Below are 20,171 nucleotides of genomic sequence, written 5' to 3'. Positions count from 1 at the left end.
GAAACACCCATTTCAAGGGCATGTCCTCTTCAGCATAAGGCAACATGACCTCTTCAAGAATTTTGACATATCCAAACTGATCCATGATACCTGGTATGCCATATATAGGCCCAACACCATAGTAGGAGAAACATGTCCATATCATGATGCTTGCACCACCATGCTTCACTGTCTTCACTGTGAACTGTGGCTTGAATTCAGAGTTTGGAGGTTGTCTCACAAACTGTCTGCGGCCCTTGGACCCAAAAAGAACAATTTTACTCTCATCAGTCCACAAAATATTCCTCCATTTCTCTTTAGGCCAGTTGATGTGTTCTTTGGCAAATTGTAATCTCTTCTGCACGTCTTTTATTTAACAGAGGGACTTTGCGGGGGATTCTGCAAATAAATTAGCTTCACACAGGTGTCTTCTAACTGTCACAGCACTTACAGGTAACTCTAGACTGTCTTTGATCATCCTGGAGCTGATCAATGGGTGAGCCTTTGCCATTCTGTTTTTTCTTCTATCCATTTTGATGGTTGTTTTCCATTTTCTTCCACACGTCTCTGTTTTTTTTGTCCATTTTAAAGCATTGTGGACATCATTGTAGATGAATAGCCTATACTTTTTGCACCTGCGTATAAGTTTTCCCCTCTCCAATCAACTTTTTAATCAAACTACGCTGTTCTTCTGAACAATGTCTTGAATGTCCCATTTTCCTCAGGCTTTCAAAGAGAAAAGCATGTTCAACAGGTGCTGGCTTCATCCTTAAATAGGGGACACCTGATTCACACCTGTTTGTTCCACAAAATTGACGAACTCACTGACTGAATGCCACACTACTATTATTGTGAACACCCCCTTTTCTACTTTTTTTTTACTAATAGCCCAATTTCATAGCCTTAAGAGTGTGAATATCATGAATGCTTGGTCTTGTTGGATTTGTGAGAATCTACTGAATCTACTGGTACCTTGTTTCCCATGTAACAATAAGACATATACTCAAAACCTGGATTAATCTTTTTAGTCACATAGCACTACTGTTATTCTGAACACTACTATAGGTAAGTTTTGTGTAAGTTAAGAGCATGTTGAAGTTTGCTGATATACATCGTAATACGCTGAGTTCCTTGAAAAATTTTGGGCATGCTGAAATTTTTTTTCAACGTATGCCAGCGTGTGACTCATACGTCCCCATACATGCGGGACATAAGTTATGCAACTGTTGACACACGGTTTTTGTTTTATTCAAAATATAGTCAAATATATCCATTAATGCGTTCCGTTGATTGGCTGAAAGCTGCAGTCCTCATTGCGAGCAGACTGTTCCAACGGCGTAAATATAAAGTCTTAAAACCCATAAGGACCCACCATGACACAGTTGTCACACACCCTTTAAATAGTCTGGAAAGTTCCTCATAGACATTTATTCTTGAATTTAACTGATGAGGTCCCAAAGTGACATCCACTTAATATACTGGTAAGCATGTGACACTAAGTGAATTGCTGTTCACATGATGTCACTTCCAAAATGGTGGTGTGCCTGGTGAGCACATGGGAGAAAATCTGATCATTTAAAAAGCTTGTTTTTTGACAGCAAAGGTAACCCATGTAACAAATGTAATCCTTCAATAAGATGTCCAAGATCACATTTATGCTGTTCTGATTACATTCTTTACACAAATAGATATATAACAACTTTTGTAAAAATCGCTGTGACATATACGATTTTTACAAAAGTTGTAAAAACTTACAACTTTTTGTATGTAACATCGGGCCTTCAACCTAAACATTCTTGCAGAAAATACCATGTGACGTCTTTGTCACAATAAGAAAAATAGTAATGAGCTGCTAAATAATTAAGCTTAATCAGTTAATTTCTATCAATGTTATTTTTCTGTGGGTCATTTGAAAGCACATTTACACAATTATAACCAAAGAAAATAATGTTAATTTAAATAAATTAATAAAAATGTATTATGACACACGTTTTGCATATCAGTGCCAAAACCGCATCCTGTCTTTAGCTCAAACTCTTTTCTTGTAAATACATAGACAAATACACAAATAGTATTTTATTATCCTATGTTGGTCCATTTTTTTTATTTCGTAGTATGAATAAATATAATAAATAAGAACGTTTCACCAACAATGCCTGAAAATCACACCAGAGGAGTACAACTCCATTGATGAACAAATGGTGTCCTTCAGAGGGACTCACAGCCCATAAGACAGTATGTGAAAGGAAAGCCCCATCCTTGGGGATTGAAAATTTGGGGTAAGCTGCTCTTCCTCGGGAATCCTCTGCGATTTCATGGTCTACGAGGGTGGTACTGGGAAAAAAACTCCAGTTGGCATGGGAGGTAATGTTGTGGTCAAACTGTGTGAAACAATCCCATCAAACAACAAAGTATTTGCTGACAACTATTTTTATTCAGTACAACTGGTGCACAAGCTTCTTCAGCGACAGATCTACTTTGTAGGAACTCTTCGTAGCAATTGCTTGGCTAGTTGCCAGCTTGAAGATGAGAAAAGTCTTGCTAAGAGAAGCAGAGGATCCTTTGATGCCAGGCTGGAGAAAGAGGAACCCATTGTCATTGTCAAGTGGTATGACAACAAGTCTGTCACCCTGATCTCATCATACTGTGCAACTGAGCCCCAAGACAAAGCTCGACGCTGGAGCAAATCAGACAAGACATTTGTACAGGTCAATAGGCCACACATTGTGAAAGAGTACAACTTATACGGGGGGGGGGTACCACAAGTACCACATGAGGTCACGGAGGTGGTACCTCTGCCTGTTCTGGCAAACGATGATGTTAGGCCTTGTCAATGCGTGGCTAATCTACCGCCGTGACTGTAAACTACTTGGTGTCCAAAAGCCACTGAAACAAAGAAGCTTCCAGGCAGAAATTGCCACGAGCCTGATGGTGCGTTCACAAAGAGGCTGCCCAACCTTTACCGCCACATCTCCTCCACCTCCATCACCCAAGAGAGTTCGTGCTAGAGTTTCAGATGATGTTCACACTGACAACGTTGCACACTGGCCTGCGAAATGTGATAAACGTGGCCGCTGCAAATTCTGCAAAGTCAGTCCAACCACCACCCTCTGTGACAAATGCGATGTGCGATTTTGCTTCACTGAGGAAAGAAATTGTTTCAAAAGCTACCATACAGCCTACTGACATAAGAACTGAAAAGAACAGTTCAGACATGGTGTACACAGTGGTGGGCACAGATAACCAAAAAATTAACTTCGACAACAGATAACTGAAAAGTTATCTTTGATAAAGATAAACCGATAAACCACCCAAAAATGTATCGGAAGTTACAGATAACTGATAAATTCCAGTATTGTTTCTGGCATATTTGCAACTACTAATAAACAGAATTTGAGTTTTAACACCACGATCGCTTCTGGAAACATCAAAAGCGATAACAGACCCAAACAATGAGCCCGCACTTCTATGTTTGAACATCCTGCCCACTGCTGAAGCTCTTATTTACTACACAGAGGCAAGCTGAGAGCAGCCACAAAGCCCAGCTCTCTACCCAATCACAATCCTCCGGTCAGGCGGCGGTCTTGGAAAATAAAGTCATACTGACTTATGGTTTGGTGTATAAATAAAATGAATACTGATAGAATAACTCCATTAATGTCAATTCTGTCATTTGTACAACGTTAAAATATAACATATATCTTTTAATGTTGAATAATGCACTAATTCTGAGGTTTTGTAACAAACACAGACAGATCGCAAAGGATTCTAGGTAAAAGTGCCTCTGCTAAACACTGATTGGTTCAGTCATTCATTATGTAAACCAACACGTTAATGTGATGTGTTGGTGTTTACAGATAAATGTGCTTTTGTAAAATATTCCATTTTTTATTTATAAAAACAGGCATTTTTACAGAGCCCTGGAAGTGTCATCGCAACATGTTTTGCATGTGGAGAGAATGTGCGCTCATTTTATTTGTTTTATTATTTTTATTATTAGTTTTATGGTGTGCGCACGTTTTATGATGTTGTAAAATGTGCACTCAATATTGTCTTGACACATGAATGTTGGCTTTACACTGTGCGAGTTTTGGCCCTTTTTCAGATGATTTTTCATTCGTACGAGAATTTTTTGGACCGAGTTTCAGGTTAATCGCGTGTCCTGCATCATGTAGTGTACATGGAGTAACAAACTGTGTTTAACATCTCACGACCACCACCTCCTGACTGCCGATCGTATGGTCGAATGAAAATCAAACCTGTTTGATATTATTCTGGTCGGCCGTCGTGAGGGTATCCTGCTGCTGCTGAAGACCTACAAGCGTCCAACCGCTCGCACTGCGCATGTGCAAACACCACAGAGCTGTCTTCTAATGTTGTTTTTGTCATTTTGTTTTTAAACTTTGATGTCTCCCATCAAGAGTTTTTGTAAATTAAGTTTGAAAAAACGTGATTAAAAATATCATACAGTGTCTGCTCATCTTCAGGACGAATACTGCCATGAACTGCCATGAACACTACTATCCTCTGCTTTGCCTGCAGAGGATAGAGTAGTTCTTCATAGAAGCAGCTCTCTTCTGTTTGCAGAAGGTGGAACCATACATCTGTTAGGAAACTTTTATCAGTTAGGTGCTCAACTGATTTTAATTTTTAAAAATGTTTGCTGATGTTCAGCTTTGTTTACTATGTTATTGATCTAAAAGTTATCGGACAAAAATTTATCGGAAGATAATTAGTCCGATAATGGTTTTTAAAGTTATCTAAAAAGATAATCCGATAATGAAAATATTATTTTCGATAATTATCTGTTATTGGATTATCGGAACTGTGCCCACCACTGGGTGTAGATCATACAAATGTTCAGGTTACCTTCAGTGTTTTGTTTTTGCACTATGTCTTAATGTTTACTGTATATATTTGTTGCTCAGTTTTCTGCAGCAACAGCATGTTATTGACAGTACCTCTAATATGAGGCTGTTTTGTTTTATTGTTCAGTTTGCACATTTTGGTGCTGTAAAACAAATTATAATTAAAAAATGTTGCTAAATCTTATTAACAAAGAAGTAATTTTGATTTATAAATGCAAATAAAAAGGCAACTCTATTTCTAAAGAAGAAACTGTCAAGTGGATTTATTTTCAAATAACATATATAATCTGTAATAAATTTCCTTAAGAGTCATGTAACATGACAGATCTTGGCAACAAAGGGTGTTTTTTCCAAAATAACACCAGAAATATGTTGTATGTAGTCCATCTAGTCTACTTTATATCCAGCATAATTTTCCCTTAAAGAAAAATGGATCTGGGTTCTTATGGGTTAGTTTTATCTTTTCATTTCAGTCGGATTCACCATCACATCCTGACGAACACGTATCCACATAAAGCCTCCTGATTTTGAAAAATGACTTCTGAAAACACTTTTAACTCCTTAAGTCGCCCTGTGTTTTTTCTGCTTCGGTGCGTCTCTCAGCCAGCACTTTGCACCACAGTGCCTCACTCATTAATGTCTCAGCATTTACCACAGTCAGTCGATTCTGTCTGCACACGATGAAATTAAATCTCATGATCCAAAAAGGAAAAAAAATTTAAATAATGTAACAAATTGCTCTATTTTGTTTCTGTGTAGAGTGGAGATGCTGCGCGACACCTTGCATGCACTGGATGACATACTCATCAGTATTTAAGTGTTTCACCTGCCAAACAAAGAGTTCTGCCTGCGGTGGAAACTCAAACCAAGCCAGAATTAACCATTCCAAGACGTATAAATCCGCGCAGTACAAGCCTGGACCACTCGGTGGAAATGGTGCTGTCAGTATAGAAGGTTGTCAAGGTGTGACAGCTGCATTAATTTATTAAACGTAATGCTTATGCCAGCATTTTTAATACGGCCAGCATACCCTGGCTAAATCGCAAGGTGTGACAGGGCCTTTAGTCACAGGATGAATACATCAACTTTTCCAAGTCACTGAATATGTCTTGAACTTGTTGGCAAGTATATGGTACTGTACAGTAAATCTGTCTGCAGGAGGCAGATATGTAAAAAAAATATATATATATATTTTTCATATTCATATATTTTATATATTCATATGTTCATATGAATATATATATATATATATATATATATATATATATATATATATATATATATATATATATATATATTAGAAAAGTATCCGACCTTATTATTTTTTACAAAAACCATATGGATTTGAAACACGTGTGATTACATCAGACATGCTTGAACCCTCGTGGGCATGCGAGAGTTTTTTCACGCCTGTCGGTTACATCATTTGCCTGTGGGCAGTCTTTGAGTGAGGAGTCGCCCACCCTCTCGTCGATTTTTTGTGTGGACACCATTCGATAAATTCAGCTGGTTTTCGGTAAAAATTTTAACGGCTGATGAGAGATTTTGGTCTGGTAGTGTCGCCGTAAGGACGGCCCACGGCGCCTGACGGCGATCTGTGCTTCGAGGCGGCAGCGTCTCGCCGTTTCAAGTTGAAAACCTCCACATTTCAGGCTCTGTTGACCCAGGAAGTCGTCAGAGAACAGAGAACTTTCAGAAGAAGTCGGCATGAGGAGTTTATTCGGACATTCCATTGTTAACGGACATTTTGTAATGAAAGAACGTGCGGGCAGAGTCGCATGTCGGGCCGGACCCGACCGCGGGGGGTCGTGACAGGAAAAACACCTCTGTTGGAAACCTTAACGGGCAAGTTGGAACATGCCCAAGCTGTTAAACAATTTCTCAGTTACTCACTTGTTGAAAGCCATCAAAAGCCGCCTGAATTTTACAAATGGTTTTCAACACGGAGGTGTTTTTCCTGTCGCGGCGCACACAGATTCGCGCGCACGTCTTTCATTAAAAAATGTCCTTAAACAGTGGAATGTCCGCATAAAGTCCTCATGCCGGCCTCTTCTGAATCTTCTCTGTTCTCTCACGATGTCCTGGGTGAATTAAGCCTTAAATTAGGATGTTTTCAGGTCGAAACAGGCCGACGACGGCGCCTGGAAGTGCTGCAGGACGTCCCGCTCTGTGGGAAGTCCTTACACCGACAGAAACACCGCATAATCTCTCATCAGCTGTTAAACTTTTCACCGAAAACCAGCTTAATTTCTCGAATAGTGTCCACTCGGATATTCCTCACAGGTCCAGAAAACAATTTGATAAAGCAACGCACGCCGTCTCGAGCAGCGTGTGAAACAAAGGAATTCAGCCGAGAGGGTGGGACCACATCTCACTCAAGGCCTGCCCACAGGGAAATGACGTCACCGACACGTGTGAAAAAACTCATGCATGCGCACGAGGGTTCAAGCATGATTGGTGTAATCACACGTCATTCAAATCATATAGTTAAAAAAAAATAAAAGGGTCGGTTTATTGTCTAATAGACCTTGTATATATATGAATATATGGATATTGATATATATATATATATATTCATATATGAATATATATATACACTCAACAAAAAATATAAACGCAACACTTTTGGTTTTGCTCCCATTTTGTATGAGATGAACTCAAAGATCTAAAACTTTTTCCACATACACAGTATCACCATTTCTCTCAAATATTGTTCACAAACCAGTCTAAATCTGTGATAGTGAGCACTTCTCCTTTGCTGAGATAATCCATCTCACCTCACAGGTGTGCCATACCAAGATGCTGATTAGACACCATGATTAGTGCACAGGTGTGCCTTAGACTGCCCACAATAAAAGGCCACTCTAAAAGGTGCAGTTTTATCACACAGCACAATGCCACAGATGTCGCAAGATTTGAGGGAGCGTGCAATTGGCATGCTGACAGCAGGAATGTCAACCAGAGCTGTTGCTCGTGTATTGAATGTTCATGTCTCTACCATAAGCCGTCTCCAAAGGCGTTTCAGAGAATTTGGCAGTACATCCAACCAGCCTCACAACCGCAGACCACGTGTAACCACACCAGCCCAGGACCTCCACATCCAGCATGTTCACCTCCAAGATCATCTGAGACCAGCCACTCTGACAGCTGCTGGAACAATCGGTTTGCATAACCAAAGAATTTCTGCAGAAACTGTCTCAGGGAAGCTCATCTGCATGCTCATCGTCCTCATCGGGATCTCGACCTGACTCCAGTTCGTCGTCGTAACCGACTTGAGTGGTCAAATCCTCACATTCGCTGGCGTTTGGCACGTTGGAGAGGTGTTCTCTTCACGGATGATGCGAAGGAGATGTGTTGTACTGCATGAGGCAAATGGTGGTCACACCAGATACTGACTGGTATCCCCCCCAATAAAACAAAACTGCACCTTTCAGAGTGGCCTTTTATTGTGGGCAGTCTAAGGCACAGCTGTGCACTAATCATGGTGTCTAATCAGCATCTTGGTATGGCACACCTGTGAGGTGGGATGGATTATCTCAGCAAAGGAGAAGTGCTCACTATCACATATTTCGACTGGTTTGTGAACAATATTTGAGGGAAATGGTGATATTGTGTATGTGGAAAAAGTTTTAGATCTTTGAGTTCATCTCATACAGAATGGGAGCAACACCAAAAGTGTTGCGTTTATATTTTTTGTTGAATATATATATATATATATATATATATATATATGCACACATGTATACACGTACACATATACATATGCATATATATATATAAACATGATTGGGATTGAAAAAGAGATAGGAGCATCTTATTTACAATATGTGAAGTGGAATTTAGATGTTATAAGGTGACATTAGTGCAGGGATTTGTAAACGAGTTGTTATTGCACATGATGTTTGGACATATTAATATTGCACGTGATTTGTGGACATATTATTGGATGTGGTTATTTCACAGTGTTATTGTACAGCTTGACAGCGGCAGGGAGGAACGACCTGCGGTATAGTTCCTTCTTGCACTGAGGGTACCTCAGCCTGTCACTCAACGAGCTGCTCAGCTCCACTACAGTCCGGTGCAGAGGGTGAGAGGAGTTGTCCATGATGGATTTGAACTTGGCTAACACCCTTCTCTCAGCCACCTTCTCCAGAAACTCCAGAGGACAGCCCAGGACAGAGCTGGACTTCCTGACCAGCTTATTCAGTCTCTTTCTCTCCCACACTGTGCTGCCCGGGGCCCAACAGACAGCATAGAGGAGAGCTGAGGCTACAACAAAGTCATACGAGGTCTTAAGCAGAGGCCTGCTCACTCCAAAGGATCTCAGTCTCCTCAGGAGGTGGAGGCGACTCTGTCCCTTCTTGTACAGGGCGTCAGTGTTGTGAATCCAGTCCAGTTTGTTGTTGAGGTGAACACCCAGGTATTTGAAACTGTCCAGAGTCTTTATGTCCTCCCCCTGGATGTTCACCGGTGGGTGAGGTGGTGGTTTCCTCCTGAAGTCGATCACCATCTCCTTCGTCTTACTGGTGTTGAGACACAAGTGGTTGCGCTCACACCAGTCCATGAAGTCTATGATGACCGACTGGTACTCCAGCTCGTTCACCTCAGACACATGAGCCACAATGGCGGAGTCATCAGAGAACCTCTGGAGATGGCAGCTGTCCGTGTTGTAGGTGAAGTCCGAGGTGTAGAGGGTGAAGAGGAAAGGCGAGAGGACGGTGCCCTGGGGGGCTCCGGTGCTGCACCTTACTACCTCAGACTGACAGCCACGCAGCTGCACGTACTGCGGGCGCTCAGTGAGGTTGTCGATGGTCCAGGCGGTGAGATGTCCATCCTCACCTGCATCCTCCAGCTTCCCCCGCAGCAGCGCCAGTCTGATGGTGTTGAAAGAGAAATCAAAGAACATGACTCTCACAGCGCTCCCGCTTGTCTCCAGGTGGGTGAGCACTCGTTGCAGTAGGTAGACAGCGTCATCTACCCCGATGTTGGGCCTGTAGGCGAACTGCAGTGGGTCCCAGGTGTCGCTCACCACGGTGCGGAGGTGAGACAGGATGAGCCGTTCCATGTTCTTCATGAGGTCAGGGCAACTGGTCTGTAGTAGGCTGGTTCCCTGGCGTGGGGTGTTTTGGGAACCGGGACCACACAGGAGGTCTTCCACTTCACCTATGTAGTGTAATGAACACTACATAGGTGAAGATGTGGCTGAGGACCTCACAGAGCTCATCTGCACAGGTCCTAAGCAGCCTCGGGGAGATGCCATCAGGTCCTGCTGCGTTCCTCTGCTTCAGCCGCAGGAGCTGGCCTCTCACCTCAGTCGGAGTCACAATAAGGGGGGAGGGAGGGGGGAGCTGAGGTGTGAGCTGAGGCGGGCTGGTGCTGAATACTGTCCGGGGGGAGGAGGGACAAAGTCCGGGGTGCAGTGTAGGTGGCTGGGGGGAAGAAGGTGGGGGGTCAGAGGGACTGGAGGGCTGGCTGCTGGAGACGTGTGGAGAGCCGGGAGCAGGCAGGGGGGCAGGTGTGGAGGAGCCAAAACAGTTAAAGTAGCTGTTTAGCTCCTCTGCAAACCGAGAATCTCCATCTGCAGTCCTGCTGGCACCCTGCCCAAATCCGAAGGCAGTCTTGAGGCATCTCCACACATCCCTGACGTTGTTCCGGGCCACCTGCTCCTCCATCTTCCTTCCATACTCCTTCTGAACCACTTGATCATGAAGCTGTGCAACCCTGATTATTTAACTCCCATTTCCTAGCTTGTGATTGGCTGAGCTCATGCTAGCCTGCTGATACAGTTTATGACAGATATTTCTTTTCTCTGGCAAAGAACACAGATGGCGACAAAGACTCTGTACCCAACTCTACAGTGGAAGATGGTCCTGGAGATGGATTCACCATCCTCTCTGCAAAGAGCCTGTTCCTCGGACAGAAGGTTTGTCTGCTTTAGATGTTGATCATTGTTCTTAGGTTGTGGTGCTGATATAGGACCATGGCTGATTTTGGTCCAGTGACAGCCAGACCTGTGAATGAAATCAGTATTGGCAGAACCCTGCCATATGGATAGATTATCTTGACAAAGGTGAAGTCCAAACTCAAGTCAAGTCTGGGAGTAAGTGCTGAACTTGAACTTGAGTAGTGTCAGTGACAATGTGTAGACAATGTGTCACACATTGCTGCATCCGCAAGGATGAAAAATTTCCTGTTTTTGGTGGATTTCCGTTTGTGTGTGTGTGTGTGTGTGTGTGTGTGTGTGTGTGTGTGTGTGTGTGTGTGTGTGTGTGTGTGTGTGTGTGTGTGTGTGTGTGTGTGTGTGTTTTTACATCAGGTACCTTGTTGCACAAGGGTCTTCAGGATAATATTGAGCTGTTGGCAGCATTCTTGTTACCTTTTAAATTAATGACTGTCTTTGATAAAGGTGGGTCCTGTAACGATCGTTAATTTGTTCTTTCGATAATGCAAATGGAACGGAAAATTTCGGCACAAATATAAGCTAACGTGTATAAAGTTAGGCCTAGAAATATTTGGACAATGACATAATGGAATTAAAATGAAACAACTGAGATGCAGACTTCCAGACTTAATTTGAGGGGATGAACAAAATCATCCTATGAAATGTTCAGGAACTGCAGCCATTTTTCTATAAAGTCTCCTCATTTCAGGGGCTCAAAGGTAAATGGACACATTAACATTGCCATAAATAAAATGTTGATTTTTAACAATTTGTTGAGAATCCTTTGCAGGTAATGATTGCCTGAAGTCTGAAACTCATGGACATCACCAAACTCCAGGTTTCCTCCTTTGTGTTGCTTTGCCAAGCCTGTGGCTTTGTACTTCCTTACGTTTTGTCTTGAGCAAATGACGCGTATGCTCGACCTTGTTGAGATCTGGTGATGTCCACTTCTTTGCCCTAAAAAAACTGATGGGTTGCTCTCGCAGTATGTTTGGGTCATTGTCCATCTGCACTGTGAAGCGCCATCCAATCAACTTTGCTGAATTTGGCTGAATCTGAGCAGAAAGTATATCCCTACACATTTCAGAATTCACTTGGTGGCGTGTGTCACATCATCAATAAACACTACTGACCCAGTGCCACTGGAAGGCATGCATGTCCATGTCATCACACTGCTTCCACCATGTTTAACAGATGTGGTGTACTATGGATCATGAACCGCTCCAAGCCTTCTCCACACTATCTTCTTCCCATCATTCTGGTACAGGCTGATCTAAGTTTCATCTGTCCGAAGAATGCTGTTCCAGAAGTGGGCTGGCTTCTTTAGATGTTTTTTTGCCAAAGTCTGATCTGGCCTATTTTCGAGTCTGATTAATGGTTTGCACCTTGTGGTGAACACTCTGTATTTGTTCTCATGAAGTCTTCTCTTTATGGTGGACTTAGATACTGATATACCCAGAGAGTCTTCTTAACTTGGATGGATGTTGTGAAAGGGGTTTTTCTTCACTGTGGATCATGAGATCATCCTCACTGTTGTCTTCTGTGGACATCCAGGCCTTTTTAAGTTTCCGAGCTCACCGGTGTGCTCTTGTTTCTCAGAATGTACAAAACTGTTGATTTGGCCACTCCTGACATTTTCACTAGCTGTCTGATGGATTTCTTCTTAGTTTTTTGTAATCTGAGGATGGTCTGTTTCACTTCCATTGAGAGCTCCTTTGACCCCATGTTGTGAGGTCAAAGGAGCTGCAAATGCCACACTTGGAATCAACTCCAGACCTGCTTAATTGATGATGGATTAACGAGGGAGCTGCCCATGCAGCCCAAGAGATAGCTTTTGAGTTAATTGTCCAGTTACCTTTGGTCCCTTGAAAAAGAGGCAGCTACGTATTAAAGAGTTGTAATTCATAAACTCTTCCTCCAAACTGGATGGTGCATACCCTCATATTAAAACTAAGAGCCTGTACTTTAAGCCCATATTGATTATAACTGTAACTTGAATATGTTTTGGTAAACAGCTAAAATAACAAAACAGTGTCAGTGTCCAAATATATATATATGGACCTAAATGTAGCAATGTCTGTCTGGTGTTTAACATACTAACTGACTTGCTAACTGTTACTTCTAGTTCTAGTTAACATGCTTATTAAGCTAGCGCTTCTCACTTAAATTGTGTTTTGTTTATTGCAGACTGAGTCAATCAGGCAAATTGTGAATTGATGGACAGACAGGCTGATTAATGCACAAGATAAACAGAATGCCACTAAAGGAGTGATTTTGAAGAAGGATTTTTTTTCCTCACCAAAATGGGTGAAATAGCCCCAGATTGTATCTGAGCTTCTACAATTCAAAGGTTTTCTGGGGTCGGGGCAGGGGCAGGGGAAGCCCCAACCCCAGACCCCCCCCAGTAATTTTGGGTTTCGGCCTTTTTAGTTTTTCACCTCTTTCATCTGTGCATCCACCATAATATAAACTTGCTTCAGGTCCTGGACAGAAACCACCCAGTCATATCTGATCCTTCCCCACCTGTTATGTGTCGACGCGGGTTGAGGAGCGGACCTGCGTCAGACAGGACCCAGCGCTAAAAATAACCAGAAAGCGGTTCCAAACAGAAACTATTTATTATTCACCTGTGCTTAAAAGTGTAAAAACATAAAAACAACGTCCCTCTGGTGGAGTGATTCGTGGCTCGCTCTCCAGCGCCCGCAAGGATTAAAGCCGGCGCTCCTGGACTTCCTACCACCGCCAAACACCCCCCAGGTGGACACGACAAACTGATCCTCTGTGAAGCAAAGAGAAGGTGAGGTAAGGCAACAGATACAACTATATCTTCCAATAAACACACGCTATCAGCAACACACTCAGGTCAGTGTCCTTTTTTTTACTTTATGCAAATGAGCAGCTTCTCACAACAAGTGGAGGATCACTTATCCTTCACGCCACAGCAGTGAGAAGCAAACTGCACAATTCTCTTCACAATTCCAGTATACTGTGTAACAAAACACCAAGTTACTCAACAATTACTTAAACACTTAATTACCTTTCGTGTGTGCTGACAGCATGTATCCTCACCCCTCCCTGCTTCACGGGCTCGATGTGTCAAAACCCAGGCGCGGTCCTCAGCGTCTCACAAACGAACGTCACAAGGTCGAGTTCCCGGCAGTTCTGCTTGAATCACACATGACTTAAATGCAGAACGCCATCCAATTATCTGCTTCAGCTGCAAGTCGTCCAGGTTGCACGTGAGCACCACTCACAGGTGCTTTCCATGAAGTTGATGAGGGTGAAGACTCTTCAGCCAGCACCTTCTTCACAGACAAATCAGCCCTCATGCCACCTGGAGAGCAAAGAAAAGAAAAGAACACCAAAACATCCAGCCACGCCCCCCCAACACACAACACCACCTAAAGCAACCATCTATCTGTTGTGCTCCAGTGAAATGTGGAAGTTCCCCTGACCTTTTCCAACTGCTGGGGTCCTGAACACCTGGATCATGCACAGAGAAATGGACTCGCTACCGTCCTGTTATGTAGTCAGGGGGCTTATGTTGTCCCGTGGGAATGGATTTAGGTGGCCTAGCAAATTCTGTCTGTTATAATCAAAATCTGTTATATGTATAAAACGGACATAATCCATTATATGTATTTAACGGATTGCTTACAGCCAGGAGACACTATCTACAGGGACTCCCCAGCTACAATTAGGCTTTGTATTTCCTTGATTAAACCTTGAATCAGGACCTGCCTCATTTAGATTTTTTTTTCAGAGTTTTGTCCAGGTCAGAACTCTGAAAACAATAAACGCCTGCCTTAAATAAGTGCTGGACATTATGTGCATTAAAAAAAATGACATTTGGTCGACTCCACTGCGGAGTGGTACCTTAAAATCCTAAAGCCTGATTTTTATGCTTTTACAACTTTGCAGCCATGCAGTGATGTTGATGTGTGCCTGACCCCAAAAAAGTTCTCAGTTGTGTCTTTATGCAATTTGCTGCAGGAACCATGGCTTTTTCTGGATTACTTTTGTCCCTCAAAGAGCTCTACTTCTTTACACAATCATCAATGTTCAAACCAATGGTACAGGCATGTGAGAACTGCACATTATTGTGTATTTACACATCTTTAAATTTCTGCCAAAGTGTTTTGCGATGCAAATAGGTCTGTTCTGAAGACGCACATTAGATATGTGCTTATACAGTACTACTGTAAATGAGCGTAAAAATGTACGCTCATTTACAGTAGTACTGTAAATGAGCGTAAATTGCCAAAAAAAAAACATTGCTTTGTAGTGGTGCAGAATATATATATTCTGCACCAACATAATTAGCCAAAAATCTGCAGAATGACAGTAGTTACGCTGCTTGTTTCTTTGGTTGTTGGTTGTCCATTCAGCAACAGGAAGTTGAGGACTTTACAGAGCACATCAACTCGGTGGACTCCAATATCAAGTTCACACGTGAGGATGCCAGAAACAACCATTTAGCCTTCTTGGACTGTGATGTTACGATTGGAGAGAACAGGCAGCTCTAGACAGGGGTTTACAGAAAACCCACTCACACTGACCAATATCTCCTCTTTGGCTCAAACCACCCCCTTGAACACAAGGTCGGAGTGATCAGGACTCTTCAACACAGCCTACAGGTGCCCACAACTACAGAGGGAAGGGCTAAAGAACAACAACTTGTCCGGAAAGCCATCACGATATGTGGGTACCCATGATGGTCCCTGGATAAAGTGCAGAAGTCCCAAAGAACAAAGAGACCAGACAGACAGGAGACGGAGACAAGAAGAAGAGTGTCTCTCCCTTATTCAGCAGGAGTAGGGGAAAAACTACAGAGGATCTTCAGACAGCACAAAATCCCTGTTTACTTTAAACCTGTTAACACCTTGAGACAGAAATTAGTTCACTCTAAGGACAGGATCCCTAGTTACAAACAGAGCAATGTAGTGTATTCTATCAGATGTCAGGAAAACTGTAACGAACACTACATAGGTGAAACTAAGCAGCCGTTACACAAAAGGATCATGAGATCTGGTTGCTGGTATAAAAGCTTTTATACCAGCAACGCAGAGAGGGCGCCAGTGGACCTCAGTCTGCAGTTCATCTCCATCTTAAAGACACTAACCACACGTGTGAGGACAAGGAAGTTAAAATCTTATCCAGAGAGAAGAAATGGTTTGAGAAAGGACTAAAGGATGCATTGAATGTGAAACAGATGAAACCCAGCCTTAAGGGCTGAGACATGCTTTGTCCCCTGTTTACAATGGGGTACTCAGGTCAAAGCAGTTTCAGCCTTTTGTTCATGATAATGAGTCATTCATGTTATCAGGAGACTCATCAGGAGAGGCTTCAGTCCCATCGTTAGGAGGGACAGCTACTCTGTCATTAGGAGGATGCTAACTAGAGCACAATAGGTGCTAATTAAAGCAATTGCTTAGTCACTAGCCAATAGCAGTCTGCATCTCGGTAGGAGGGGTCTGGTTAGGTTTAAAACTCCAGCATTTGTGGCTTCTGTTTGTTCTTCTCTACAAGAGTCAAGACAGAAGTCCGACAGTCCACAGTCGGACATGCTGGTAGGATTTTGGTTTGCCTGATCCATTTTGAGGTTCCCTCGAACATGATCAGAATGCTCCGAATGAAGTGCAGATGCGGTACGACTGCCCTTCGACCACCATTTGAATATTCACCTGTTCGAACAGTTTTTACAGCCCCTCGAAAACATTCTCTACATTTGTGCTGGCTGTGCGAATTTGGTTGAGTTTGTTAAGTGCTACATGAATGCTGTACGAGGAATTCGAATGCAGCTTGAATTACATGAATGCCGTTCGTACAGCATTTGTGCTCCAGTGTGATGGAGACATTCGGCCAGGATTCGACATGCTCGAACAATTCTTACAGCCCCTTGCATGCGGTTCGAATGGTTTGAGTAACACGAATTGCTATGCGAATGTTGTACTGCATTCGTATGGCAGTCAGAATGCAGTATAATTGAAGTTACACTCCTCGTCTTAGTCTCTGTTATGCCGCGTTCGCACCGGGCACGACCTGACGCCACAAATTCGCGACCGATGCGAATTTGTGGCGTCTGGTCGAGACACACAATGGTACACACACACACACCATTGCCCAATGTGTTACTCTGCTTTCGCTGCGAAAATTCATCCCAGTGCGTCATCAAATAGGAGGAGCTTCCATTCCGCTTGCCGGCTCCGGTTGTCAGTCAAGTTAACATGACGGACCTTGATCACACAGAGTGAGTTGTTGTGGAAAGCTGACAAACGTCATGAGACGTTCCCAATTCGGGGAGTATCATTATTTGCTGCAGGAGCAATGATCACCGACGACGATGATCTGGATGACGGCCGCTTTCAGCGGTCCTTCCACCTCAGCTGGACCCAGTTTGAGGACCTCCTGTCCCGTTCATGCGCGCACATGTAAACAATTTAAAAAAAAACTCCGCTACTTGCTCTGGGGCTGCTCCTCGCTCTTCCCCAAAAAGCTCTGTCATAATTGTGTTTAGAAACCAGTCACCATTTGCTTTATTATACACTCAACAAAAATATAAACGCAACACTTTTGGTTTTGCTCCCATTTTGTATGAGATGAACTCAAAGATCTAAAACCTTTTCCACATACACAATATCACCATTTCCCTCAAATATTGTTCACAAACCAGTCTAAATCTGTGATAGTGAGCACTTCTCCTTTGCTGAGATAATCCATCCCACCTCACAGGTGTGCCATATCAAGATGCTGATTAGACACCATGATTAGTGCACAGGTGTGCCTTAGACTGCCCACAATAAAAGGCCACTCTGAAAGGTGCAGTTTTATCACACAGCACAATGCCACAGATGTCGCAAGATTTGAGGGAGCGTGCAATTGGCATGTTGACAGCAGGAATGTCAACCAGAGCTGTTGCTCGTGTATTGAATGTTCATTTCTCTACCATAAGCCGTCTCCAAAGGCGTTTCAGAGAATTTGGCAGTACATCCAACCAGCCTCACAACCGCAGACCACGTGTAACCACACCAGCCCAGGACCTCCACATCCAGCATGTTCACCTCCAAGATCGTCTGAGACCAGCCACTCAGACAGTTGCTGAAACAATCGGTTTGCATAACTAAAGAATTTCTGCACAAACTGTCAGAAACCGTCTCAGGGAAGCTCATCTGCATGCTCGTCGTCCTCATCGGGGTCTCGACCTGACTCCAGTTCGTCGTCGTAACCGACTTGAGTGGTCAGATGCTCACATTCGCTGGTGTTTGGCATGTTGGAGAGGTGTTCTCTTCAGGGATGAATCCCGGTTCACACTGTCCAGGGCATATGGCAGACAGCGTGTGTGGCGTCGTGTGGGTGAGCAGTTTTCTGATGTCAATGTTGTGGATCGAGTGGCCCATGGTGGCGGTGGGGTTATGGTATGGGCAGGCGTCTGTTATGGACGAAGAACACAGGTGCATTTTATTGATGGCATTTTGAATGCACAGAGATACCGTGATGAGATCCTGAGGCCCATTGTTGTGCCATACATCCAAGAACATCACCTCATGTTGCAGCAGGATAATGCACGGCCCCATGTTGCAAGGATCTGTACACAATTCTTGGAAGCTGAAAATGTCCCAGTTCTTGCATGGCCGGCATACTCACCGGACATGTCACCCATTGAGAATGTTTGGGATGCTCTGGACCGGCGTATACGACAGCGTGTACCAGTTCCTGCCAATATCCAGCAACTTTGCACAGCCATTGAAGAGGAGTGGACCAACATTCCACAGGCCACAACTGACAACCTGATCAACTCTATGCGAAGGAGATGTGTTGCACTGCATGAGGCAAATGGTGGTCACACCAGATACTGACTGGTATCCCCCCCAATAAAACAAAACTGCACCTTTCAGAGTAGCCTTTTATTGTGGGCAGTCTAAGGCACACCTGTGCACTAATCATGGTGTCTAATCAGCATCTTGATATGGCACACCTGTGAGGTGGGATGGATTATCTCAGCAAAGGAGAAGTGCTCACTATCACAGATTTAGACTGGTTTGTGAACAATATTTGAGGGAAATGGTGATATTGTGTATGTGGAAAAAGTTTTAGATCTTTGAGTTCATCTCATACAAAATGGGAGCAAAACCAAAAGTGTTGCGTTTATATTTTTGTTGAGTGTACATCTGTGTAGTTAATTAATAAAATAATCTTCATGGACGATTCGCTCGCGCGTGCACGTAAAATAAATTAAAAACTCCGCTGCTTGCTGTGGGGCTGCTTCTCGCTCTTCCCTGCTGCGGGGCGCTGCTCGCTCCAAAAACTCTGTCATAATTGTGTTTAGAAACCAGTCACCATTTGCTTTATTATACATCTGTGTAGTTATTAAATAAAATAATCTTACGATTCACTCGCGCACGCACGTGAAAAAGAAAAAAACTCCTCTGCCCCTGCTGTGGGGCTGCAGCTTGCTCTTCCCCCAAAAACTCTGTCATAATTGTGAAATAAAGGACATAAGTCCTGCTCACAGACTGGCTACCAGAGACAGGACATGTTCACATCCAACTCAGTGAAACTCCAGACTTCTCCACGTCACTACATATTCAGTGCCTGATTGGTCATCGCGGAGCGACAAGACGAAAAAGTTCAGATTTTTCAACTTGGGCAGGAGGGCAACGCGACGTGACGCGATGCAATATCGCGCCACAAACGCGCCAATCGCTCAAAATCGCTTCACTCACGTCACTTCATTCGCGTCCATTGCGTCGCGCTGCGTGGCTTGGTGACACAACGTGTCCTTCCATAGGGAATACATGGCAACCTGTCGCTGCTGTCGCCCGCGTCGTGCCCGGTGTGAACGCGGCATAAGGGTGATATCACTGGGCTGTGACACAAAATTGTGCCAAAAGAGATGAAAAGGTGACAACCTTTTCATGTGGAATCTCACTGAATTGGTCCTCCCGACACATGATGAGCACATGGTGGCTGACTATCAGCTGAATCCCCTCTGCAGTGGAGGCAAAAATATGGGCACAAATATATCAGTCAACATATCGCAAAACACACGCAAACGTAGAGTGGCAGTGGCATGGCCTTTGCAGGTGCAAGGATTTGCATGTGAATGCCGTGTGGCACTCTGACAAATGTTGAGCATCATTGATGTGGATGAAATGATGTTTCCACACACAGGATGGCTGTGGACTGTTATATTGTTATTACATGAACGAGGCTGTGAAAACTCCCCCGACTTCAAGCAGAAAAAGCACTGAAAATAATAATAAAAAAGTGATCTCACTGGTAGAGGACCTAGAGACTTGTAGAGACATTCGCTTATTTCAGCAACAAGTTCAACACTTTAACCACGTACAGATACAAATCTGATTGGCTGAGTCCAGGAAGTC

General features: G+C 43.4%; 1 protein-coding gene across 1 annotated transcript in view; it reads left to right on the top strand.

Moving 5' to 3' along the window:
- The window catches only part of LOC117523658 (core histone macro-H2A.2), a 118,264-nt gene that overhangs the window by 59,091 nt on the left and 39,002 nt on the right, over nt 1-20,171 (top strand). Inside the window, exon 5 of the mRNA XM_034185230.1 lies at nt 10,666-10,770. Within this exon, the coding sequence (XP_034041121.1) occupies nt 10,666-10,770 (105 nt within the window). The remainder of the gene's footprint in view (nt 1-10,665; nt 10,771-20,171) is intronic.

The sequence above is a fragment of the Thalassophryne amazonica genome, chromosome 13, assembly GCF_902500255.1.
Source record: "Thalassophryne amazonica chromosome 13, fThaAma1.1, whole genome shotgun sequence".
Taxonomy (NCBI): domain Eukaryota; kingdom Metazoa; phylum Chordata; class Actinopteri; order Batrachoidiformes; family Batrachoididae; genus Thalassophryne; species Thalassophryne amazonica.
The sequence above is the reverse complement of the archived record's forward strand: the minus strand, read 5'-3'. Positions and strand labels throughout refer to the sequence as shown.